The sequence below is a fragment of the Chanodichthys erythropterus genome, chromosome 10 (genome assembly GCF_024489055.1).
Source record: "Chanodichthys erythropterus isolate Z2021 chromosome 10, ASM2448905v1, whole genome shotgun sequence".
Lineage (NCBI taxonomy): Eukaryota > Metazoa > Chordata > Actinopteri > Cypriniformes > Xenocyprididae > Chanodichthys > Chanodichthys erythropterus.
The window spans coordinates 46,762,220-46,788,539 of record NC_090230.1 but is presented as its reverse complement, the minus strand read 5'-3'; the positions used below and the strand labels follow the sequence as shown (position 1 = coordinate 46,788,539).

At 38.7% G+C, this 26,320-nt stretch overlaps 1 protein-coding gene across 1 annotated transcript in view; it reads right to left on the bottom strand.

Annotated features, from left to right (window-relative positions):
- The window catches only part of ilk (integrin-linked kinase), a 25,256-nt gene extending 563 nt beyond the window's left edge, over positions 1-24,693 (bottom strand). Inside the window, exons 1-12 of the mRNA XM_067397952.1 lie at positions 24,560-24,693; positions 11,503-11,668; positions 11,132-11,227; positions 9,444-9,540; positions 9,209-9,292; positions 8,951-9,036; positions 8,724-8,833; positions 5,159-5,286; positions 4,810-4,931; positions 1,612-1,711; positions 1,097-1,227; positions 1-1,014 (exon numbers count right to left, since the gene is read on the bottom strand). The exon at positions 1-1,014 is cut by the window's left edge and continues 563 nt beyond it. Coding sequence (XP_067254053.1) covers positions 865-1,014; positions 1,097-1,227; positions 1,612-1,711; positions 4,810-4,931; positions 5,159-5,286; positions 8,724-8,833; positions 8,951-9,036; positions 9,209-9,292; positions 9,444-9,540; positions 11,132-11,227; positions 11,503-11,668; positions 24,560-24,648 — 1,359 coding nt within the window. The 5' untranslated portion in view covers positions 24,649-24,693 and the 3' untranslated portion in view covers positions 1-864. The remainder of the gene's footprint in view (positions 1,015-1,096; positions 1,228-1,611; positions 1,712-4,809; positions 4,932-5,158; positions 5,287-8,723; positions 8,834-8,950; positions 9,037-9,208; positions 9,293-9,443; positions 9,541-11,131; positions 11,228-11,502; positions 11,669-24,559) is intronic.
- Between the last annotated feature and the right edge of the window lie 1,627 nt (positions 24,694-26,320).

Genomic DNA, 26,320 nt, shown 5'->3' with positions numbered 1-26,320 from the left:
GCAAGAATTGAAGACATAACCCATGATGCATGTCATCCGTGACACAAAAGATCTCACATTTGATGTGATGTGTGTAAATGGCTCTTCCTTTGAGCATACGGTACCTTAATTTAACATAACAGGTTTTTAGAATATGTATCTCTCCCTGCTATTAGAGGGACAACACAATCGTGATATTATGGGCACTTCATTGTTTGGTTTTTGTTACATGATAAGGCATAAAATTGGCATTAGCTATTGCATTATTGCACTGCTTTTAAAAAACAAAACAAACAAAATCAAATATATCTCAGGCAAACTTGGACTACAGGACTTTTGTTATGAGGACAATCTGAGGAAAACGCATAGTTGAAAGAAAAAATGGCACAATGCTTTAAATACTAATAGCGGCTGATGCATAAACCTTTGCAAATTATACTGACTTTGAGCTGAAATGTTTGGTGGTGTCCTTTTGAAGGGGTGAAGATGACAAAAATGGAGCAAGTGCACAAAAAGATGCAGAAGATGTGGAAGTGGTTAGTTGAAAACTGATTTTACTGTACATTCACTGCGTCCAAAGACTGCTGCCGCCACTTCTTGTTTAATGGCTATAGAAAAGACGTTTTGAGAGGAGCATCCAGAAAACATGAAAAGGACCATTGAACATATATATATGCACGAACACACACGTCATTATTCAATGATTGCTTGTAAGAATATAGGAGATTGTGAGAACGTGGCTTTTAAAAATGTTCAACAGCGCTTCCACAAAGCGTTTTTTTTCTTTAGCAGAGGGCTACAGTGGCATAGAGCACTTTGGTGAGTGGTGAAGTTTAAGGCAATACTGTGAACTCAGTGTTTGCAGGGTCGTTCAGCAGTGCTGTTTCATTTGTCTTGCATCTTCTCTAGGATGGGCACGATCATGTCGAATTTGGGCCTCTTGGCAGGGTCCTCGTTCATGCAGATCTTCATTAGCTTGCAGATGTGGGGGGAGATGCCTGGCGGGATGGTGGGCCGAAGTCCCTCTAGTGCCACCTAGTGGAGAGAAAAGGGATAAGGGTGTTTGGTTTGGCTCTTGCTTTCCAAAGTCAAGTGCATATGAAGGAATCCATCTTACCTTCATGCCGATCTCCATGTTTGAGAGGTCAGCGAATGGCACCTCTCTGGTGACGAGCTCCCAGAGCAACACGGCGAAGCTCCACATGTCCGCAGAGCGCCGGTTAATCTCCTCTGGCTTCTTCTGCAGGGCTGATAGGAGATGTGGAGGGAGATGTTAAGATATCAGTGGATCATAACTTTAGTTTTCTGAATGCAGTCACATTCATTATTGTTCTCCAAGTTTTCACAGGCGAAAAATCCAAGCAATCTGAAATTTCGCATGAGGACAAAAGGTTTTCAGACACAGTCTTCACAACGTTAGTCAAGCAGATTCACCGCGTTGATTAACAGAAAGCTGCTTGGTTTGAAAGTGACTGTGTGGTTTCTGTGTGAGATGTGCTTCATGCATCACTACACAAATGACAATAGACAATGGACCTTTTTCGCTAATGTGACTGTACCTTAGACAGATATAGTGGATAAAGTCAAATCTTTGAAATTCAGAATTTAGAGAGTGAAGGAGAGGAACGATACCTTCAGGTGCCACCCATGCGGGAGAGTACATCCTGCCGGGACACTGGAAGGAGAACTTCACATCTGCCATGCTTATCCTGGCCGTCATGTCCTCATCAATCTGTTGTCAATGAATCAAGGAGAAGAGTTGAAACAGTTATTTAGGCCAAACTCGCATGCAAATTGCAGCAAAACTGAAAGTGAATCAGCATTCGCTGATTGAGCAAATATATGAGCAAATCATGCTCTGAATTAATCTGTTCTAAATTATTCTTGGTCTGTCACAGAGGCAATATATTAATTTAATTTATATTTATATACTCTGTATATATACCATTAAAAATTTTGGGATCAGTTTTTTTGTGTGTGAATATTTTTATACTTTTTTCAGCAAAGATGCATTGCATTGATCAGCAAAAGTGACTTTTGCATTGTTTTTGTTTTCAAATAAATGCCGTTCTTTTGAACTTCTATTCGTCAAAAGATTCCTGAAAAAAACTGCAGATTAAAATACTATAAAATAAGCAGCACAACTGTTTTCAACATTGATAATAAATGTTTCTTGAGTATCAAATCAACATAGAATGATTTCTGAAGGATCATGTGACACTGAAGACTAGAATAATGAAGCTGAAAATTCAGCATTGTCATCACAGAAATAAACTGCATATATACAATAATACATAAAACAATTTTTAAATTGTAATAATATTTCAGAATATTACACTTTTTAACAATACTTTTGATCAAATAAATGCATAATGAGAGAATTCTTTCAAAAAATTAAAAAAATAAATCTTACAAACTTTTGAATGGTAGTGTACATATAAAATCAAATTATTATATAATCTACTTATGTTTGTAATTATTACTTTTTTATTTGTATTTTTATTTAAGAGTCACTATGTTGGCTGAGAGTCTGGGTAGGGGTCTATGGTTGTCCTCTCGCTGCTTTCTTTCTCAAAGAGAGAACAGTTCTTAGGATAGAGTAGTTTGAGCAGTACAGCTCTTAGTAATTTGATACTCGTGTAGTTTTTCCTTGGTTTCACTTGTGTTTGTGGGTCAATGACAATCCATTGTGCTTTAAACTGAACTTGACTTTCACAGATTTTCATTTTCTAATGGACATTACTGACCATTGATGTTTGTAATCTAACTCTAAAATCTTAAGAAACAATGAGAAATCCACACCCAAAGAATGTTTTTTCACTGCAATACTCTGTAACATGGATCTCTCAACTTGTGATGGGATGCACAGAAACTTCACAGAGAACTGAGACTGTTTAATTCTGTTCTTGTTCACAGTTCCACTAAATCAGTTCCACATATCATGTCAGCAAACGTTTTTTCCTGGCTCAAAATGAGGTGGAGGTGGTAAAATCCTGATCACGGCAGAAGAAAACACTTTTTACAAGCACATATTTTAGATATTTTAATATTAAAATAGTTAGATTTTTATTTTGAGAACACTATCATATAAATAGTGTTTCCCACAGGATTTTGTGTTTTCTTTGGTGGGTGTACCTCTATCCCTATAGGGGGTCCAGAGGCATACTCCCCCAGAAAATTTTACATTACATTTCCTTACTAGCCTAAACACAGGTTTTACTCCCTTCAAACTTAAATTGTCTCTGTTTCATTACATCATTGTTGAAAAAAAACACTCATCAGTACCATGGCATAGTTGAATAACAAGAGTTCAGTACATGTAAATGACATACAGTGAGTCTCAAACACGATTATTTCCTCCTTCTTATATAAATCTCATTTGTTTAAAAGACCTCCAAAAAACAGGCGAATCTCAACATAACACTGACTGTTACGTAAGGCATTACACAAGGGCAGGCAGTAAAGTCTGGATGTGCACAGCTGAAGCATCAGACTAGGTAAGCAAGCAAGGACAACAGTGAAAAATGGCAGATGGAGCAATAATAACTGACATGATCCATAATTTCATGATATTTGTAAATTGTCTTTCTAAATGTTTCGTTAGCATGTTGCTAATGTACTGTTAAATGTGGTTAAAGTTACCATCGTTTCTTACTGTATTCACGGAGACAAGACTGTCGTTATTTTCATTTTTTAAACACTTGCAGTCTATATAATTCATAAACAACTTCATTCTTTATAAATCTCTCCAACAGTGCGTAATGTTAGCTTTAGCCACGGAACACCATCAAACTCATTCAGAATCAAATGTAAACATCCAAATAAATACCATACTTACGCAATTAGACATGCTGCATGACGAACAGTTTGTAAAGATCCATTTCGAGGGTTATATTATCTGTGTGAACTTTGTTTATGATGTTAAAGGCAAGCGTGAGCTCCGGGGGAGGGGAGCACGAGAATTTAAAGGGGCCACAGCATGTATCAGCGCATATTTAATGATGCCCCAAAATAGGCAGTTAAAAAAATGAATTAAAAAAAAAATATTTTTTAGCTGAAACTTCACAGACACATTCAGGGGACACCTTAGACTTATATTACATCTTTTGAAAACATGTTCTACGGCACCTTTAAGCAGTATCTCATGTGGGTTTTTTCCTTTTTGTTTTATATAATGACCACTAGGAGGTGCTCTAGGCAAATACTTTCCTTGATTGGTTTTCCCTGAGTAGAAATATGTTGTTGTTGAAAATGAAAGAAAAAGAGTTATGCACGTTCATTGCGTTTTAACAAATGAGAGTTTTGTCTTAAAATCAGCACATTCATGATTTATCTCTTATCCACCCGCGACCCACCTGCAATTAATTGGAATGTTATGTTGTACTACTTTGCCCACCCGTTCGAAGCGGGAATGAAACTAATCTTTCCGGCCCTGAACCGCATTTTCTGCGGTAGAGATGGGCGGAACGGTTCAAGAATGGGCACAGGCCAGGAAGCCGCAATAGAACCATGGAAAAGGGGTATCTGAGCATGTGAGTGACTGCCTGCCTGTCTGAGTTTTGTTGTCACTGCACGGAGGCAGCACTAAATTTGATGGAGGCGGCCACCTTGTAATTCTACAAACAGTGCAAAAAACAAACAGTGAACTTGTATTTTGCAATCACTGGTTAACACTGAGTAATGAACGTCTGTGGAAATGAATCTAGAGCAAAGCTTATAACTAACTATACATCATTTTCTCTTGCATAATAGACAGGAATAGACACTCTGGAAAACCCCACAGTTGTAGAAACCAAGATTAGTGGGAAACTTCTCCTTTCTGTTCCTTACCATGACACTCTTGCTGTTGAGATAATGCCGAGGAATCATCGGCTCCAGTGTGTGCAGGAAAGCCATTCCACACGCTATATCCAGGGCGAACTTTACTGCTTGCGTCTGATCCACAACAAAGTCTAAATGGACGAGAGAAAGAGGAAGATACAAGAGAAGACTTGAGTAAGACATTTGAATTTACTTATGCTGAGTCAGGGAAAAAAAATCCAGTATGTCCAGAATTTAAAGAGCATGTAAGCATAATTTCAACATTAAATGTTTAATAACATTTAAATGAACCAGACAAACTCATGAACATGAAAACACCAAATGATTTGTGTCAGACAGTAATGTGTGTTTTACTCACTGGTCCCCTCGTGAAGCACATTGTAGAGGGAGCCATAGGGCATCCAGTGTGTAATTATGACTGGATGAGGGGCGGGAGGAGCCTGACACGCCCCCAACACAGGCAACACGTTTGGGTGGGAGAAGATTCTACAGCAGGGGAAACATCAAGGTGGAGAGGGACGCATGAACACACAGATACAACAGACCGCTAACATGATGGAGACATTTCACAGATTAAAGGTAACAGATCAGGACTGTCTTCTCTTTTGGAATAAAATAGTTCACCTAGAATTTTCCTTTTTTTCAGTTTTGACATTCTAGTGTCTCTGCTTTGAATCTTTAAAGGGTTAGTGAACCCAAAAATGAAATTTCTGTCAGTAATTACTCACTCTCATGTTGTTCCAAAACCGTAAGACCTTCATTCATCTTTGGAACACAAATTAAGATATTTTTTATGAACTAACTACTATTCAGGAAATTTTTTTCTTCAAAACATGTATTTTTAAATGATTAAACAGCTTGTTGTCAAAGTTAGTATTGGCCTTATGGTCAGACTTGCATGCGTCATTAAGCCGAGTTCAGACTGCATGATTTTGGCTCGCCGACAGGCTTTGAGAAATCGCAGACAAATGCCCGAAATCACAGGCAAATCGGTGCTTGTTCACGCGAGTGAATGAGCAAAGACGCAATCTGAGAGAGTCGCCGACACCCGTGAGATATTTGGCATGCTAAATATCTGGACCTGTCGGCGATTCAAAATCCTGCTGTGTGAAAAGTGTTCTGACTGAAAACTACATCGGCGATGACCGACAGCCAATGAAAGAGCAAGATACAGAGCAGTGGGGAGTTCGGGGAGGAGTTATAGACCACAACATCAGCAAGCATGGCTTCATTCACATAAACATTACAATTCTATCAAACGGAAACAAAACACAAACATTTGCTTGACCATCCGCAACAGCAGCACATTGAAAAGTTATGTATTTACCTCCAACTCTTGTTGCAGAACACACAATCCACAGTCTCCCCAACCATTTCCTCCTCCATATTTTTCTTTTCTTTTCTCTTTCTTGTTTTCGCTGCAAATCAGCGCACCGGCAATTCGTATTGCAAGCTTCTTGCGGGCTACCGTTTTTAATATAATAACAACAACTCCGGTGCTGCACGCGTGATATCGCGTTGCTTCCTTGTCACATCTCATGTGTGTTTGGTTGTGAAACGTAGTTTGTGCTTATTCAAAGAACCTGTTTTTATTTACCCTTATACTGCAAACAAGCAGAGAAGGTCTCCAAATTGCATGCAGGACTTCATTCATGATTGAGACTTGTATGAGGTGTAAGAGGTTTTGCTGCTGTATGAGGTTTGCTGACAGTTTAAGGATCTACTCGAGTTACGAGGTTTATTCACAAGCTCTTAGTATAAAGTTCAGTTCAAGCTCTGGAATTAAAGTAAAGGCTATATATCCCCATGATCGAAAGGTGCGTTTCATTTGAACGCAAAAGGACTGCGAAGTGGACTGAGATTCCATTCCGAAGGGAGCGAACACGTTAGTTCGAAGGGCACTGCGAACGGCATAGGGAATAAGGGAACATCAATACATCACTTCACAGGAAGTAGAGGTAAAATCACCCAACTGTCATTGCGCACCGCGTCACCAGTGAGAACTACGGTGGAGCAGAGCCGTTGAAAGAGTTTTTTTAACGGCTCTCCGTTCTCTTGGGATTTTCATTAAGCCAAGTTCAGACTGCACGATTTTCAAAGTAGTCGGGTCACTGATCTTTTCACACTGCATGACTATCTTGGCCAGCATTCAGTCGCTGCTGTGTTCAAACTGCACGATGGATCGGCGACAGAAGGTTTCACACTGCATGACTTTACAATAGGAAGAATTGCCGACAACTCTGTCTGGCACGCAAACTATGTTTCACAACCAAATACACGCGAGATGTGACAAGGAAACAACGCGATATCACGCGTGCAAGACCGGAGTTATTATTTTTATTAAAAATGGTAGCCGGCAAGAAGCTTGCAATATGAATTGCCGGTGCGCTGATTTGCTATAAGAAAAAGAAAAGAAATATATGAATATAAGAAAAAGAAAAGAAAAATATGGAGGAGGAAATGGTTGGGGAGACTGTGGATTGTGTGTTCTGCAATGAGAGTTGGAGGTAAATAAATAACTTGTGCTGCTGTTGCGGATGTTTGTGTTTTGTTTCTGTTTGATAGAATTGTAATGTTTATGTGAATGAAGCCATGCTTGCTGACGTTGTGGTCTATAACTCCTCCCCGAACTCCCCGCGCTCTGTATCTTGCTCTCTCATTGGCTGTCAGTCATCGCCGATGTAGTTTTCAGTCAGAACACTTTTCACACAGCAAGATTTTGAATCGCGACTCATCTGCGATTTTCTCAGATCGCGTCTTTGCTCATTCACACTGCGTGATTGTCACTCGTGTGAACAACCACCGATTTGCCTGTGATTTCGGGTATTTGTCGGCGATTTCTCAAAACCTGTCGGCGAGCCAAAATCGGGGCTAAAATCGTGCAGTCTGAACTCAGCATTAGTTGTCAGTTATAATCATCAAAATAAGAAGAAATAAACATTTGAAATATATCAGTCTGTGTGTAGTGAATGAATATAATATACAAGTTTCACTTTTTGAATGGAATTAGTGAAATAAATCAACTTTTTGATTATATTCTAATTATATGACCAGCATCTGTATATAAAAAGTATGTTTTTCTAAATCATTTCCATGTGTTAACAGCAGTATGAACTGACAGCATATTTATGTACTTTTAAGGTAATCAGTGAAACTACCTAGTTCACATTGGTATTGGTGTTTTATTCTATTAAATATGTAAACATTAGTGTGAAGAAAAATGAAAAAATTTTAAATATCAATTTGCATATGCGGGGGACATCAGTTATGCTCATCTTTGCTCGCTCCTATTAAGTTAACTTGAATAAAACAGCAAATTTTTTCATGAAGCAAATACAAAAGACCTAAACCAGAAGCGGTCTGATCTGTTTTACAGAATACGGAAGTTATATTGCACATAACCCCTATTAGGACCTTCTCTAAACATCTATGTGTTCCACAAAAGAAAACGTCATACAGATTTGGAATATTGCCATTGTAGTATCAATGATAAAAAATTAGACAAAATTAGTTTTTATTTTAATATTTTTTGTTTTCATTTTAATTTCAGTTAAAGCTTTAATAAATTTAGTTGTGTGTTTTTGTCATTTTTATTAAGTTTTTTTTTTTTTTATATATACAGTTTTTATGAATTTCTATTTCAGATTTAGTTTTGGTTATTTTAGTACATCAAGTTAAACTAAAATGAGAAAGGTTTCCTTGACAATTAACTGAAATAAAATAAGTTTCTTTTATTTTTTAATATTTTCTTTTATAATTATATAATTTTTTATTAAGTAATGGAATTTTTTTTTTATTGATTTTGATTTGAGGTAACTATAATAACCCTGATCTGGAACAAAATGGAACAGTACATGATGACAGAATTCATTTCTGGGCAAACTGTCCCTTTAATCTGTGTAATCTGGGAACACTGGACTCACCTTAGTTTAGGATACTCCTCATTGAAGTCACGGCTCTTTCTAGTAGTCCAGTCCCGCACATGAAGCATCTTGACCACAATCTCTGTGCCCTGCCAGCGGCCCTGCCACAGCTGCCAGACAGAGAGAGAGAGAGAGAGAGAGAGAGAGAGAGGAGAGAGGAGAGACATCAGTGTTTCCATAAAGAGACATGGTTTGGGTAGCTACTGTGGTTTGGTAAATGAGCTCACCTCCCCAGAGTGATTCTCGTTGATCTTGGCCAGCATGGAGAGCTGCTTATAATCTATGCCAGCGGTTTTGTTTAGTGTGCCATTACCTGCAGCCATTATGAAAAAAAAATACAACAATCAAACCATGGTTGTGGATAATTCATATAATCTTATATGACAACCTATACACAGTTACACTGAATGACAATAAAATGCTTGTTTGCCAAAGCATCTGCGTTATGAATGTAAATGAGAATCAGATGTTCTGAGGGCGCTTACGTGGTCTAGTTCGAGTGGTTCCCTTCCAGAAAGTGTCCTTGAAAGGAACTTTGGTCAGGCTCTGTCCCTGTTTCTCCGCCAGCTCTGATTCACAAACACAACAGAATTATTAGGGCTGATGCAACATTAGGGCTGATGAAACAGTTCTCTGAAGCTTCACAATGTCAGCAAACAGTCCTCCAACAAATCCACTGCTGACGTCACATTTGCTACATTGCTACAAAGAAGAGTTTACCTTTCAGATTTGCAGCAAGCGGTGGTTTGGCCTTGTCCAGTGGAGTTTCTCCATATTTGTTGCAGATGCTCACCTGAGCACCATTATTGACCAGATCCTAGAGAGATGATGTACGATAACATATCTGGTACAACGGAAACTAAATTCAGGGTTCCTACATTTTCAATTTAAAAATTCCATACTTTTCCATACTCAAATCTCCAAACCAAAAGTAGATTTTTAAGACCATATTTAACACAAATTGTTCATACAGCATTATATTTAGTATATAGTACAAGCATCTGTAAAGGTTTTTTTCAGTGGTTTTCTTGAAGTGATAACGTGCTCACATGATGAGAAGAAACCTAAAAAGCTTTATAACGTGCATATATCCACATCTGACACATTAGTTTGATACTGTAATCATAGTTTAATGTTGCACGATCACTAAACAGCAAAGTACCGTATGAATAAAATGATGGTTTGACCCTTTATCTGTTGCTGGTTTGAGTGGCATATACACATTCCTTTAGTGAAGTTCAAAAGAGACTTGCTTATGTTAAAGTCAAACAGTTTTGTGTCAAGAAAATGTGCGCTTTGAATTCATTCAGTTGTGTTCGACAAGCACTAAACGATCAGTAAACTTTTGCCATAGAATTACTCTGCTTGTATAATACATTTATTTAATAGAAACTCTAATTTGATCTTTTAGAAAACTGAATAGGGGAAGTAGTCTGGAAACAATATTTTCCCATACTTTTCCAGACCTGCAAATTACTCAAATCAAATTCCATACTTTTCCAAAATGCATAGGAACCCTGTAAATTACCTTTTGAAACCACTGAATGCCAATGTTTAAAACATTTCCAAGTTAATTCTGCTCAAATGTTAAAAGAAAAAAAAAAAATATATAAAGTGGCTGCATTTTTCAATCAGTGTTATTTTAGGTTTATTTATGTACTATTGCAATATTTTTAATGTATTTTATTTAATATGTACTTTTTAAAATCGTTTTCATTTAAATTTTTATTTTAGTCATTTTGTTAAGTGCATTTGTCATTTATTACGTTTTTTTTTTAATCCATTTACTTTCGTTTTTATTTACTTCAATTTATTTATTTCAGTTGCAAAGTCAACATTTTTTGATTTTTAATTTTAATGTAAGTTTTTCAAGTTTAAGTTTTTCATCTTTTCATCTATTATATATTTTATAATGAAAAAACAAACAAAACAATTTTAATAGTTTTAGATAACAATAACACAGTTTTTGATGCAATAAAAATGAAGTGGCACTACAGAGGACCACTTGTGGAGCGCTTGTTCGTCAAATATGATCAATGTTGAAAATATTCAAATTAATATTCATACGTATTTTTATCAGTTTATTTTTATTTTAAAAAATTATGGTTTTGTGTGAAAAGTTCAGGGTCTAAGCTTTGTAATGAAACCACACATGACTGTTAATGTTCTATCAGGACTTTTTTATATCAAAGGATTTTTAAAAGTCCTGTAACTACATAATTACAGATGAGTTACCGGGTATGACCTTAAGAGGTTAATGACAATTTTATGGTGCTTTTCAAAGCTCTTGTCCCCATTCACTATAATTACATGGATAACAGCCATTTATTTCCCTTCTAACAACTGAAAGGTTTTCTAAACAATCTAGAATTTCTCATTTTTCCCAGCAGAGGGCACTTCAGACTAACCTCAGCTACCAGGTCATGGGCCCAGAAGCAAGCATAATGGAGAGGGGTGTTGCCGTGCTCGTTTGCCGCATTGGTATCTGCTTTACACTGGATCAGCTAGACAACACAAACCACAATATGATTCAATATCCAGAACAGCAAACACAAATCATTCATTTAAAATCTGTTTTATAGAACTAAAATGTATTGTCAGTTCCTTTATCCCTTCTTAAGAGTGTTTAAAGTGTGTGAGAGTATTTATAACTCTGGGAGCTTCAGTTTGTAGCTGTGTGTTTGTTTACACCTTTCCATGACCGTTGTGGTCACTGTGGTTGTTCAGGTGCAGATGTGTGTGTGTTAGTGAGCATTTATCCGCTACGATCTGATCGCACCTTGGCCAGAATGTCACGGTGCCCGTGGCTGGCAGCCAGGTGCAGGGGTGTGTCGTCGCCGCGGTTCATGACATTGATGCGCGCCCCTCTCATGATGAGCATATCCACGACGCCCGAACGACCCTCACGGCACGCCCAGTGCAACGGACTGAACCCGTGATCATCCCTGCGAGAAACAAACACAAACAAAAACGCACATGAGTCAGTAGCATATAATTATCGCATGAATACTTAATATATTTTTTTGACTTTTATGTCTAAATTTAAGATTGATGTATTTAAATTGCATTTAAAATTTCCATGTATTCAGATTACACAGTTTAACAATCTGATATTAGTTTGTTTAAACTGTCTAATATCTTACCGTTTCATTTATGTATGACTGACAGATATAGCTCACATTAAGTTTATTTGTTCGTTAAAACTGGTTAAACTAATCCAAATGGATGGAAATTTTATATGCAAGTTAAATGGATATATCTGCATACGGGTTTAGAAATGATAACAGAAATTTCATTTTTTGGGTGAGTTGTCCCTTTAAATCAGCACTTTTTTTAAAGCAGTGGTTGGTGGTAAACTGTCTCCAGTCAGGCTAGTGTTCTCTCTCTCAGCTGTCTGTCTCCAGCCAGTTAAATATAAACAGCCGTTAACTGGCCCTTTCCTCTAGATTATGTATATCCCCCTACCCCCTTCTGTTTGAGTCCAAGATCCGTTCTCCGGCCTTCCTATTTCCTTTTCAAAACCACAGTAAAACTCACACTTACTTCAAGTCAATGGTGACGCTAAAGTTACAATAACAACACAGTGATCAGATCAGAGCCTGTGCATTAGCGCTACTGTCAGCACACGTGACTGATCCACATGAGGTTCTTACTATTTAAACCACTGAATGCAACTGCTGTGAAAGTATTATATAGGTAAAGTCTGCGGTTGGTGCTTATGCTCATCCCCACAGAGATTAGTTGTAAAGTCTGCAGTAATGAAGTGTTTGTTGAAGAGCTGGGTGTGTGCAGTAGAGTAGGAAGCCTCTGGATAAATAGTCAGGCCAGTAGCATGGCTAAACTTAGGATAGCTGCTGAAACTTCTCACAAGGTCCTGCCGGAACAGATCAGACCAGACCACACACACACAAACAAACACACACACTTACTGAGTCAAATGGTGGTTTGGTCACAGCTGAAAGGACTAGAGACAAAAACTTGTATAAAATAAAAAAATAAAAATAAAAAATAAAAAAAATAAAGACAAAATATAGCTGCGAGCAGCGATGGCGGGCCCAAGCCCGGTGGCACCGCCACCCCGGTGGCTTCAGGGCAACTGTGCACAGCGGGCAATAGGCACTTAAAACGGTTAAACATCAAAGGACTATGTCAAATTCACTCCACATTTACTGCACTACAAGGTGCCGCTATAGAGCCCCTCCTCCCTGCCCATTTTCAAAGGATTACATGTGCCAAGTTTTAACATTATTCTGATGAATTTTGAAGCAAATCAGGTAAAAATAAGAGGGTGATCTCAATGTATGCTGAAAGTGACACATTTTCTGCTTCCAGTTGGTGGCGCTATGACTTTGAATCACAATACTCAAATCCATGTGATCAGCCTTGTACAACGAAGACTAAGCCAAAGTTTCATCAAAATCAATTAATGTATGCAGAAGTTATAACACTTTGTTTCCCTTTTCTCGCCATAAATTCGTTGCCTCGCCACGGCCAAACCGTTTGAGATATCCAAAATCCGTTTGCAATTAAACAACTTCAATGTGTTAGCAACAAGTTAAAAAAAGCTTGGTGTAAATTGGATAAACCCTGTAGGAGTAGTAGTATAAAATTCATAGCCTGTTTTTTCAAAAAATTAACATTCAAACCAAAATAGCTGACTTCCTGTTGGTCGGAGCTAATGAATGTAAATTAGAAAATTGTCCGGCTTGATGAGAATAATATGTGTACCGAGTTTGGTGACTGTAGGAAAAACTAACCCCCCCACTTTTGTCAAAAGGTGGCGCTACTGAGCCCCTCCACCACGCCCTTTTCTATGGCTTTGTCCATGTCTACTGGTTGACAATATTGATGTGTGTGTCGAGTTTCATGCAATTTGAAGCATGTTAAGAGCCTCAAAAACACTCAAGAATATTATTACAGTTTGACCTGTTGCCATGGCAACAATATTTCAAATATCAAAAATCCTGTCATAGGTCTACATCTGCTGTGTATTGACATTACACTGATGAAGTTTGAAGCAAATCAGGTAAAAATAAGAGGGTGATCTCAAAGCATTTTAAAAGTGATACACTTCTTGCTGCCATTTGGTGGCGCTATAACTTTGACTCACAATAGTTACATCCATGTGATCAGACTACTACAACCAACACACTCCTGAAGTTTCATAAACATCAATCAATGTATGCAGAAGTTATAACACATTTCCTGTTTCCCTTTTCTCGCCATAAATTCGTTGCCTCGCCACGGCCAAACCGTTTGAGATATCCAAAATCCCCTGGCAATTTTTAATCATCAGTGTCTTGACTTCATGCTGACCGAGTTTGGTGGCGATCGGATTAATCGTCTAGGAGGAGTATATCAAATTCCAGAGCATGCGTTTTTCAAACAACCCTTAATAGCTGACTTCCTGTTGGCGTGGCGATTAACTTAGAGCGCGAAAGTTGTTCGGCCCGATGAGGTCTATATGTGTACCGAGTTTCATACTAATACGTGCAAGCATGTTTAATATATGGACCAAATTTTCAGACTTTTTTCAAGGGGGCGCTGTCGAGCCCCCCTGCCACGCCCGGGTACCAGCCTCTCCGGCGTCCTAATGGCCGCGGATTCCAATGTGTGTGCCAATTTTCAAGAGTTTTTGAGCATGTTAAGGCCCCCAAAAAGCCCCGGAAGACGAAAAAAAAAAAAAAAAAAAAAAAAAAATAATAATAAATATAGCTGCGAGCAGCGATGGCGGGCCCAAGCCCGGTGGCACCGCCACCCCGGTGGCTTCAGGGCAACTGTGCACAGCGGGCAATAGGCACTTAAAACGGTTAAACATCAAAGGACTATGTCAAATTCACTCTACATTTACTGCACTACAAGGTGCCGTTATAGAGCCCCTCCTCCCTGCCCATTTTCAAAGGATTACATGTGCCAAGTTTTAACATTATTCTGATTAATTTTGAAGCAAATCAGGTAAAAATAAGAGGGTGATCTCAATGTATGCTGAAAGTGACACATTTTCTGCTTCCAGTTGGTGGCGCTATGACTTTGAATCACAATAGTCAAATCCATGTGATCAGCCTTGTACAACGAAGACTGAGCCAAAGTTTCATCAAAATCAATTAATGTATGCAGAAGTTATAACACTTTGTTGCCCTTTTCTTGCCATAAATTCGTTGCCTCGCCACGGCCAAACCGTTTGAGATATCCAAAATCCGTTTGCAATTAAACAACTTCAATGTGTTAGCAACAAGTTAAAAAAAGCTTGGTGTAAATTGGATAAACCCTGTAGGAGTAGTAGTATAAAATTCATAGCCTGTTTTTTCAAAAAATTAACATTCAAACCAAAATAGCTGACTTCCTGTTGGTCGGAGCTAATGAATGTAAATTAGAAAATTGTCCGGCTTGATGAGAATAATATATGTACCGAGTTTGGTGACTGTAGGAAAAACTAACCCCCCCACTTTTGTCAAAAGGTGGCGCTACTGAGCCCCTCCACCACGCCCATTTCTATGGCTTTGTCCATGTCTACTGGTTGACAATATTGATGTGTGTGTCGAGTTTCATGCAATTTGAAGCATGTTAAGAGCCTCAAAAACACTCAAGAATATTATTACAGTTTGACCTGTTGCCATGGCAACAATATTTCAAATATCAAAAATCCTGTCATAGGTCTACATCTGCTGTGTATTGACATTACACTGATGAAGTTTGAAGCAAATCAGGTAAAAATAAGAGGGTGATCTCAAAGCATTTTAAAAGTGATACACTTCTTGCTGCCATTTGGTGGCGCTATAACTTTGACTCACAATAGTTACATCCATGTGATCAGACTACTACAACCAACACACTCCTGAAGTTTCATAAACATCAATCAATGTATGTAGAAGTTATAACACATTTCCTGTTTCCCTTTTTCTCGCCATAAATTCGTTGCCTCGCCACGGACAAACCGTTTGAGATATCCAAAATCCGTTTGCAATTAAACAACTTCAATGTGTTCGCAACAAGTTAAAAAAAGCTTGGTGTAAATTGGATAAACCCTGTAGGAGTAGTAGTATAAAATTCATAGCCTGTTTTTTCAAAAAATTAACATTCAAACCAAAATAGCTGACTTCCTGTTGGTCGGAGCTAATGAATGTAAATTAGAAAATTGTCCGGCTTGATGAGAATAATATGTGTACCGAGTTTGGTGACTGTAGGAAAAACTAACCCCCCACTTTTGTCAAAAGGTGGCGCTACTGAGCCCCTCCACCACGCCCATTTCTATGGCTTTGTCCATGTCTACTGGTTGACAATATTGATGTGTGTGTCGAGTTTCATGCAATTTGAAGCATGTTAAGAGCCTCAAAAACACTCAAGAATATTATTACAGTTTGACCTGTTGCCATGGCAACAATATTTCAAATATCAAAAATCCTGTCATAGGTCTACATCTGCTGTGTATTGACATTACACTGATGAAGTTTGAAGCAAATCAGGTAAAAATAAGAGGGTGATCTCAAAACATTTCAAAAAGTGATACACTTCCTGCTGCCAGTTGGTGGCGCTATAACTTTGACTCACAATAGTCACATCCATGTGATCAGACTCCTATAACGAACACACTCGTGAAGTTTCATAAAGATCAATATATGTATTAAGACGTTATAACACATTTCCTGTTTCCTTTTTCTCGCCATAAATTCGTTGCCTCGCCACGGCCAAACCGTTCGAGATATCAAAAATCCCCTGGCAATTTTTAATCATCAGTGTCTTGACTTCATGCTGACCGAGTTTGGTGGCGATCGGATTAATCGTCTAGGAGGAGTATATCAAATTCCAGAGCATGCGTTTTTCAAACAACCCTTAATAGCGGACTTCCTGTTGGTGTGGCGATTAACTTAGAGCGCGAAAGTTGTTCGGCCCGATGAGGTCTATATGTGTACCGAGTTTCATACTAATACGTGCAAGCATGTTTAATATATGGACCAAATTTTCAGACTTTTTTCAAGGGGGCGCTGTCGAGCCCCCCTGCCACGCCCGGGTACCAGCCTCTCCGGCGTCCTAATGGCCGCGGATTCCAATGTGTGTGCCAATTTTCAAGAGTTTTTGAGCATGTTAAGGCCCCCAAAAAGCCCCGGAAGACGGAAAAAAAAAAAATAAATAAATAATAATAATAATCCTTAGAAGAACAAGAGGGCCCTGCGCGAATTTTCGCTTGGGCCCTAAATATAGCTGCGAGCAGCGATGGCGGGCCCAAGCCCGGTGGCACCGCCACCCCGGTGGCTTCAGGGCAACTGTGCACAGCGGGCAATAGGCACTTAAAACGGTTAAACATCAAAGGACTATGTCAAATTCACTCCACATTTACTGCACTACAAGGTGCCGCTATAGAGCCCCTCCTCCCTTCCCATTTTCAAAGGATTACATGTGCCAAGTTTTAACATTATTCTGATGAATTTTGAAGCAAATCAGGTAAAAATAAGAGGGTGATCTGAATGTATGCTGAAAGTGACACATTTTCTGCTTCCAGTTGGTGGCGCTATGACTTTGAATCACAATAGTCAAATCCATGTGATCAGCCTTGTACAACGAAGGCTAAGCCAAAGTTTCATCAAAATCAATTAATGTATGCAGAAGTTATAACACATTTCCTGTTTCCCTTTTCTTGCCATAAATTCGTTGCCTCGCCACGGCCAAACCGTTTGAGATATCCAAAATCCGTTTGCAATTAAACAACTTCAATGTGTTAGCAACAAGTTAAAAAAAGCTTGGTGTAAATTGGATAAACCCTGTAGGAGTAGTAGTATAAAATTCATAGCCTGTTTTTTCAAAAAATTAACATTCAAACCAAAATAGCTGACTTCCTGTTGGTCGGAGCTAATGAATGTAAATTAGAAAATTGTCCGGCTTGATGAGAATAATATGTGTACCGAGTTTGGTGACTGTAGGAAAAACTAACCCCCCCACTTTTGTCAAAGGTGGCGCTACTGAGCCCCTCCACCACGCCCATTTCTATGGCTTTGTCCATGTCTACTGGTTGACAATATTGATGTGTGTGTCGAGTTTCATGCAATTTGAAGCATGTTAAGAGCCTCAAAAACACTCAAGAATATTATTACAGTTTGACCTGTTGCCATGGCAACAATATTTCAAATATCAAAAATCCTGTCATAGGTCTACATCTGCTGTGTATTGACATTACACTGATGAAGTTTGAAGCAAATCAGGTAAAAATAAGAGGGTGATCTCAAAGCATTTTAAAAGTGATACACTTCTTGCTGCCATTTGGTGGCGCTATAACTTTGACTCACAATAGTTACATCCATGTGATCAGACTACTACAACCAACACACTCCTGAAGTTTCATAAACATCAATCAATGTATGCAGAAGTTATAACACATTTCCTGTTTCCCTTTTCTCGCCATAAATTCGTTGCCTCGCCACGGCCAAACCGTTTGAGATATCCAAAATCCGTTTGCAATTAAACAACTTCAATGTGTTCGCAACAAGTTAAAAAAAGCTTGGTGTAAATTGGATAAACCCTGTAGGAGTAGTAGTATAAAATTCATAGCCTGTTTTTTCAAAAAATTAACATTCAAACCAAAATAGCTGACTTCCTGTTGGTCGGAGCTAATGAATGTAAATTAGAAAATTGTCCGGCTTGATGAGAATAATATGTGTACCGAGTTTGGTGACTGTAGGAAAAACTAACCCCCCCACTTTTGTCAAAAGGTGGCGCTACTGAGCCCCTCCACCACGCCCATTTCTATGGCTTTGTCCATGTCTACTGGTTGACAATATTGATGTGTGTGTCGAGTTTCATGCAATTTGAAGCATGTTAAGAGCCTCAAAAACACTCAAGAATATTATTACAGTTTGACCTGTTGCCATGGCAACAATATTTCAAATATCAAAAATCCTGTCATAGGTCTACATCTGCTGTGTATTGACATTACACTGATGAAGTTTGAAGCAAATCAGGTACAAATAAGAGGGTGATCTCAAAACATTTCAAAAAGTGATACACTTCCTGCTGCCAGTTGGTGGCGCTATAACAAAGACTCACAATAGTCACATCCATGTGATCAGACTCCTATAACGAACACACTCGTGAAGTTTCATAAAGATCAATATATGTATTAAGACGTTATAACACATTTCCTGTTTCCTTTTTCTCGCCATAAATTCGTTGCCTCGCCACGGCCAAACCGTTCGAGATATCAAAAATCCCCTGGCAATTTTTAATCATCAGTGTCTTGACTTCATGCTGACCGAGTTTGGTGGCGATCGGATTAATCGTCTAGGAGGAGTATATCAAATTCCAGAGCATGCGTTTTTCAAACAACCCTTAATAGCTGACTTCCTGTTGGCGTGGCGATTAACTTAGAGCGCGAAAGTTGTTCGGCCCAATGAGGTCTATATGTGTACCGAGTTTCATACTAATACGTGCAAGCATGTTTAATATATGGACCAAATTTTCAGACTTTTTTCAAGGGGGCGCTGTCGAGCCCCCCTGCCACGCCCGGGTACCAGCCTCTCCGGCGTCCTAATGGCCGCGGATTCCAATGTGTGTGCCAATTTTCAAGAGTTTTTGAGCATGTTAAGGCCCCCCAAAAGCCCCGGAAGACGGGAAAAAAAAAAAAAAAAAAAAAAAAAAATAATAATAATCCTTAGAAGAACAAGAGGGCCCTGCGCGAATTTTCGCTTGGGCCCTAATAATCCTTAGAAGAACAAGAGGGCCCTGCGCGAATTTTCGCTTGGGCCCTAATAAAGAGGAAGACCCACTTCCCCAACATATAAAATTAATTAAATGAGACAGTGAATCATAAGCTTCCCAATGCGAATTCCGGAATGTTCATTATTTCTGGCCAAGTGGTACATTTCAAGGAAGGAAGGAGGGGGGAAAAAAAAGAATGCAAGAAAGGAAAATGTCAAACAAAGCAGGAAAGAAATCAGCAAAGAAAGGAAGCTTAAAAGAAAAAAAAAGGAAATAAAAAGGAAGGAATAAAGAAAGTACTGAAAAATAAAGCAGAAAGAAAGAAAGAAGGAGGCCAACAAAAATGAAAGGAAAGGAAGAATCATAAAAAGAATCAAAAAAAGAAACTGGGAAAGACAGGAAGAAAGTTGGAAAGATGAAAGGAAGGAATTAACAAATTGTGGAAAAAGTGGAAAAGGAAGAAAATGGGACAAAAAGAAAGCCAGTGGAAGGAAGGAAGGAAGGAAGGAAGGAAGGAAAGAAAGAAAGAAACAAAGAAAGAAAGAAAGAAAGAAAGAAAGAAAAGTTGGAAAGATGAAAGGAAGGAATAAAGAAACTGAGGAAGATGTGGAAAATGGGACAAAAAGAAAGCCAGTGGGAAAGAATGGAAGGAAGCAAAAAGAAAAAAAGAAAGGAAAAACAAAGTGGCAAACAAAGCAGTAAAGAAAGAGGCAAACAAAGGAAGCGTGAAAGGAAGAATCATAAAAGAAAGAAACTGGGAACGGCAGGAAAAATGTTGAAAAGAAAAAAGGAAGGAATTAAGAAAGTGGGGAAGAAAAACAAAGCAGAAAAGGAAGAAAAAGGGACAAAAAGGAAGGAAGAATGGAAGGAAGCGATTCATGCAAAATGAAAGGAAGGAAAAATGGAAGGAAGTGAAGAAAGGGCAAGATATTAGGACATTAACAAGAAAAATACAAGGAAGCAGGAAAGAAAGCAAAGAGAAAGAAAAAGAAAAAGAACGTAGGCCAATGAAAGAAGGACAGCTGGTAAGAGAGCTTTCTGTGGTCAGAGCGTCAGAGCTCACTCTTATCACATCCTTCAGAAGCTCAATCATACAAATGAAGCAGCAGAGGGCTGCACTGAGGAAACCAGAGCGGGAACGACAGGAAATTATATTCAACGCTCTCTCTTCCACTGTTAGCAGCTCCCTTCCTTTGCCTGTGTGAGTCTGAGCCCTCTGGTCAATTCATACCCAGTTAGTTTCTCTTGTCCTTGTAAGGACGTGAAGTATGCGCTGTTAACAAGCACACACACAGAGAGAGAGAGAGAGAGAGAGAGAGAGAGAGAGAGAGAAAGGAACGTTTACACTAACAGACTTACAAACGTACAAAGACAGACTACGTAAACATTGATACTAGAGTCACACAGCTGAAAGATTACGTCTTGAGTCTGCGGTTATACCATCGAAGAGATGAAGGGCTCTCATATTAAGGCCAAAAACCATTCAGAGGTTGTGTTGGTGATGATTTAAATGTACCACTCCACATCTGAGCTCAGGTTTACCTTTCAGCACCAATCAGGTTGAGTGAAATCTCAGACTGAATTAGATCATAAGCCACACATCAGTGAGGCGCCACAAACTATAAACATCTGAGCTAGCAGGCTAGTGAAGTGGGCCAAATTGAGGCATGTTACGGGAAATGTAACTGAAACAGGTCAAATAATATCGCTGGACATCTAAAAGGTACTTTCTGATTCAAACCGCACATCAAAACGGACGTACAAGTGATATATTTTTAGACAGTGCGGTTAAAATTAAGGAAGTATTTTAATAGTAATTGATTTTAAATGTACTTCTGAATGGCTTTGAGCTGCAGCAGCTTCAATGTCTGTTTTAAAGCCACAGAGACAAACACGGCTGTAAACTGGCATTTTGTTTGCTTCAGTCTTCTGCTCTTCTACTATCATTAGTATCTCTGAGTCCTGTCCAGAAAAACAACCACAAAATGTCTCAGTTCCTCTTTGATTCAAAATTTGAGAGCAGACTCAGACAACTTGAAATGTCATTCGCTACTACAGAAGCACAGATGCAAAATTTGGTGCTGATACGGACATCCGATCTTCAAAACAATTTGCACACAAGGTCCCTACAGGAAGATCATTTCAAAAGTGGAGTAAGTTTAGATGAAACTTTGAGTACTAATAAATCATAGTAAGTTAGGTAAATATTTTTTAATTACATGTTGACTTTAAAGCTTAACGGATAAAACCAATCATTTCAAAACTGAGGCTTCAGGCGTAATGGTCAAAATTTCAGGACATTGCACATTCTAGATAAGTTTAGATAGACATTTAACAAAGTTCAGTTTGCTGACTGACATGCTGTAATGCAAAGCATAAACAACACCCATGTATGTCTGCAATTTCCTGTCTCCTCCCACAAAAGCGTAAGGTCGTGACATCTGAAGCCATACTGAAACTCGTCATGGCCCTTAAGAAAAACTGAATCACACAGCACCACTCCTCATTGGCCCTTTTCATAGCAGCAAAATCATTTTATTAGGCAAACCTCAACAGGCTGAAGCGAAAGGCAAATCCCTTAGCTGGAGTTTTTCTATTTCTGGAAAAGGAAAACACTTTGAGACGGGTAAGAAGGGAGGGAGAAACAGAGAGAGAGAGAGAGAGAGAGAGAGAGAGAGAGAGAGAGAGATGACACAGAGAGGGCTGGTATGGATCAAGTCAGCATGCTTTGCTTGGTGAGCTCATCGTATGGAAACTATTCGTCCCAACCATTTCATTTTAGCCCAGACTGCTCTCTCCTCCCCCTCTTCCAAGTCACAAATGAGACATAGACTCCTACTCACACAGATTTGTAAAAGATCAGCTGTTGTTTAGAGTAGGGAATTGACATTTAGCAGACAACGTGTGCGCTAACATAAATAAAAATGAAGGGTATTGTCTTTTTTTCCTCTATCTGAGTTGGCATTTTCCCCTGCTGGCTGTTTTACAAGCCAGTAAGTCAAACATTTCCTTACACATAGTCACAAAGTCATAACTTCAGCCACGTGAAGAGCGCAGGAAATGCCTAGATAGCGATCTACATCGGACATGATGGCACGCCTCCCTAAATGTTTCATCCAAACTAGCCACTGCCTGCAATCTGCTGATTTCGTGCTGATTCGGCACTGGCAAACCATTCGTCTCCGAGCCGCTCCTTTCAGGTAATAATTCTTGTGGCTGACAGCAAGAAAGCAAATCCAGAACAGATTCCTTGCAGGTTCTTGGAGATCTACCTGAACGTTTTCCTCTCTTTTGTGCGTTCCAGCTGTTCTGGGATGTGTTAGTGAAGGAAGGCAGGCCAAGGCTGCTTGTGAGAAGGAGCTTGGCAGGGGTGGAGGTATTTGAAGAGGGTGCATGGATCAACTCTGTGTATGCTTTGCACCATATAGGGCTAGAAGTGGAATTCTGGACTTTAACGCATGTGGAATGTTTTTTATTTCGTTTATAAGACATAGATGGGATATTTCAGGTCATATTTTCTTTAAACCTAGGCTAACAATGATGAGTTTTCCACAAAAGGCATGCACAATGTAGAGTATGAAAAATTGATCTTGTTATTACATTTTTAGTGTTTTAATAAATGAGCGTTAGATGTGTAGAAATGTAAAAATAAGGTAAATTGCCACAAACGAATATCAAATATCAACAAGTGATGCTTCGATCGAATGGCCGCAGATCGGTATCGGCTGATAATCAAATTCTTTGACTCGATCGTGAGTTCGTAAATTTAGCCGATCTTTTGAACCGATCGCAATTTGATGAGGTATCATGACGCACTTTTTTCCAGCATCATTTGAAAGTTCAACCAATAGAAAATGGAAGTGTCGAGACCAATCGGACACTTTTACAGCCGGAGTGCATTTGAATTGGATTAATCGCTCATATTGACAGGTCTTGATTTAGAATAGGAGTGCAGAGCTGAAACAGTGTTTGATTTTTTGGTTAAAAGTGACAGTCAACAGAGAGCTTACATTTCACTTATATTAAGCTTTAATGATCAGGATCGGGCGATCACGATGAAAAAATAAAGAAAAATAAATAAATAAATAAAACAAATCGGTAGTCGTATTAGCTGCAAAAATCCTGATCAGAGCATACCTAACATCGAAAACACTGATAAATTACAGAAAATAAATATATTGGCCAATCATTAAATTGAATGCATTAGCATCCTATTTTAAGCTTTGGAATACTTAATACTATATTATAATAAACATTTTTAAACACTTTAGTGAAAATTATTTTAGAAAATTAATTTTAATACAAACAGACTTATAAACATACAACAACCTGGCAACATGGCGGTACGTTTTGCATTTGTATCAAGAATATAAAGAAAGTATAAAAGAGTAAATCTCCTTTAAGGGATAGTTCACTCAAAAATGAAAATTCTGTCATTTATTTACTCCCCCTCAAGTTGTTCCAAACCTGTATGAGTTTCTTTTACACAAAGGAAAATATTTTTAAGAATGTCAGTAACCAAACAGATCTCGCCCCCCATTGACTACCATAGTATTTATTTTTCCTACTATGGTAGTAAATGGGGGGCGAGATCTGTTTAGTTACTGATATTCTTCCAAATATCTTCCTTTGTGTTCAACAGAACAAAGAAATTCATACAGGTTTGGAACTACTTGAGAGTGAGTAAATGATGAAAATTCTCATCTTTAGGTGAACTATCCCTTTAAAGCTTCCAAACCATCTGATTGAAATATATAAGCGGTTTATGCCACAACAGGCCAAATAACTGGATGAAATCCATGACAGATGAAAAGTGATAAAATCTACCCTCTTCGTCTTTCTGAGTCACTACTCCACTGCGCCCAGGGATTAGAAGACAGATAAAAGTGTGAGGGGTGAACTAAGGGACAAGCCTTGACAGAATATCCATCTCCATGTGTACACAAACAGGACATTTTCTTTATAATACAATCAAAGTTAGTAGGGGGTGTGACCTCCAGGGATCCGCCCCCTACAGAGAGCATCAGTTCATCTTTGAATGAGAAAATAAGGCAACTGCTAAACCAAGACTGTACAAAAACGCAAATAAGCAGTCTCTACAACCACACTGCAATCAACCCAATAACAACTCTGACTAAATTCATACTCACCCCTGGTTTAGGTCATTTTCTGTGTTGTCCAACCAGAGGCGGACAGCTACCGCGTTGCCTTCACGGCACTGAGTGAAGATGTCATCCATCTTGGCACTCTCTCTCCTCTCACAATACCGGAATCTGGGAGACGCCTAGGAGAGGCGTCTGATGCAGCTGTACCCTGAAGATGACAGGCGAGGGCTGACAGAACATCCAGCCAGGGGAATCGTGCGTTGAGACAGTCTCTTCTCAGCCTCAGGGCAAGTGTCTGGTGTCTGCGCTGCACTGCAGAGAAACGAGAAGGAAGCTCAGATGAGCTGTCCTGAACATAGCTTGCAAAAAACACACAGACCACGTTGCTAGGGAACAATGACTAAAACTGAAAAATAAGTTGTCACCCAAAAATAAAAGGGTCAATAACATGATGCTCAGTCTTATTTATTAATGTATTAAAAATAAATAAATGCAATGCAAACATTGACGATATGACGTCTCTCTGTTTTTTTTTCTGAATTAAAAAACAAGTTAATTTTCTTAAGTCAACATGTCAGGGAGATACAACTGTCCTGAATATAATGAAAAAAAAATTATGCTATTTGACAGTAACCACGTTATTTTTAGAGTCATTAAATTATTTAGTTCTTAAACACATCAAAACCACATAAAACCAAAGTAAATAGCAAGAGTACAATTTTATGTGCATTTTTAGAACTAAAGGGATAGTTCACCCAAAAATGAAAATTTGATGTTTATCTGCTTAACCCCAGCGCATCCAAGATGTAGGTGACTTTGTTTCTTCAGTAGAACACAAATGGTGATTTTTATCTACAGCCGTTGCCGTCTGTCAGTCAAATAATGCGAGTGAATGGGAACTCGACAATGCTTGCATAGACAAATCCAAATTAAACCCTGCGGCTCGTGACGACACATTGATGTCTTAAGACACGAAACGATCGGTTTGTGCGAGAAACCGAACAGTATTTATATCACTTTTTACCTCTAATACACCACTATGTCCAACTGCGTTCAGCATTCTCTTAGTAAGTTCTGATCGCGCTCTGACAACGGCAGTGATGTCTTGCACTTATTGAAGGCAAGGCAAGGCAAGGCAATTTTATTTATGCGCGAGACATCACTGCCGTTGTCAGAGCGCGATCAGACCTCACTAAGCGAGTGCTGAACGCAGTTGGACATAGTGGTGTATTAGAGGTAAAAAATTATATAAATACTGTTCGGTTTCTCACATAAACCAATCGTCAATGTGTCGTCACGAGCCGCAGGGTTTAATTTGGATTTGTCTATGCAAGTTTTTTCAAATCTTATTGTTCGAGTTCCCATTCACTCCCATTATTTGACTGACAGACGGCAATGGTTGGAGTTAAAAATAATCATTTGTGTTCTACTAAAGAAAAAAGTCACCTACATCTTGGATGCGCTGGGGGTAAGCAGATAAACATCAAATTTTCATTTTTGGGTTAACTATCCTTTTATGCGCATCTTGGCGTTTCCATCCAGCACTTTTTTATGCGATATCCCAAAATGCACATAAAAATAGGGGGATGCAAACATAGCTAATGATCCTTATTCTGCCAAATATCTTCTTTTATGTTCCACAAATATGAGTCACAGGTTTTGAATGACATGAGGGTGAATAAACAACATAAGTCAATTTTGGTCTTTAATTCACCATACAGATTTAAGCAATGAGTTCAAAATTTGTTCATTAACTGCTGATAGCCAAGGTGATGAACACCCATGTCATCATGCAGGTCTCAGCTT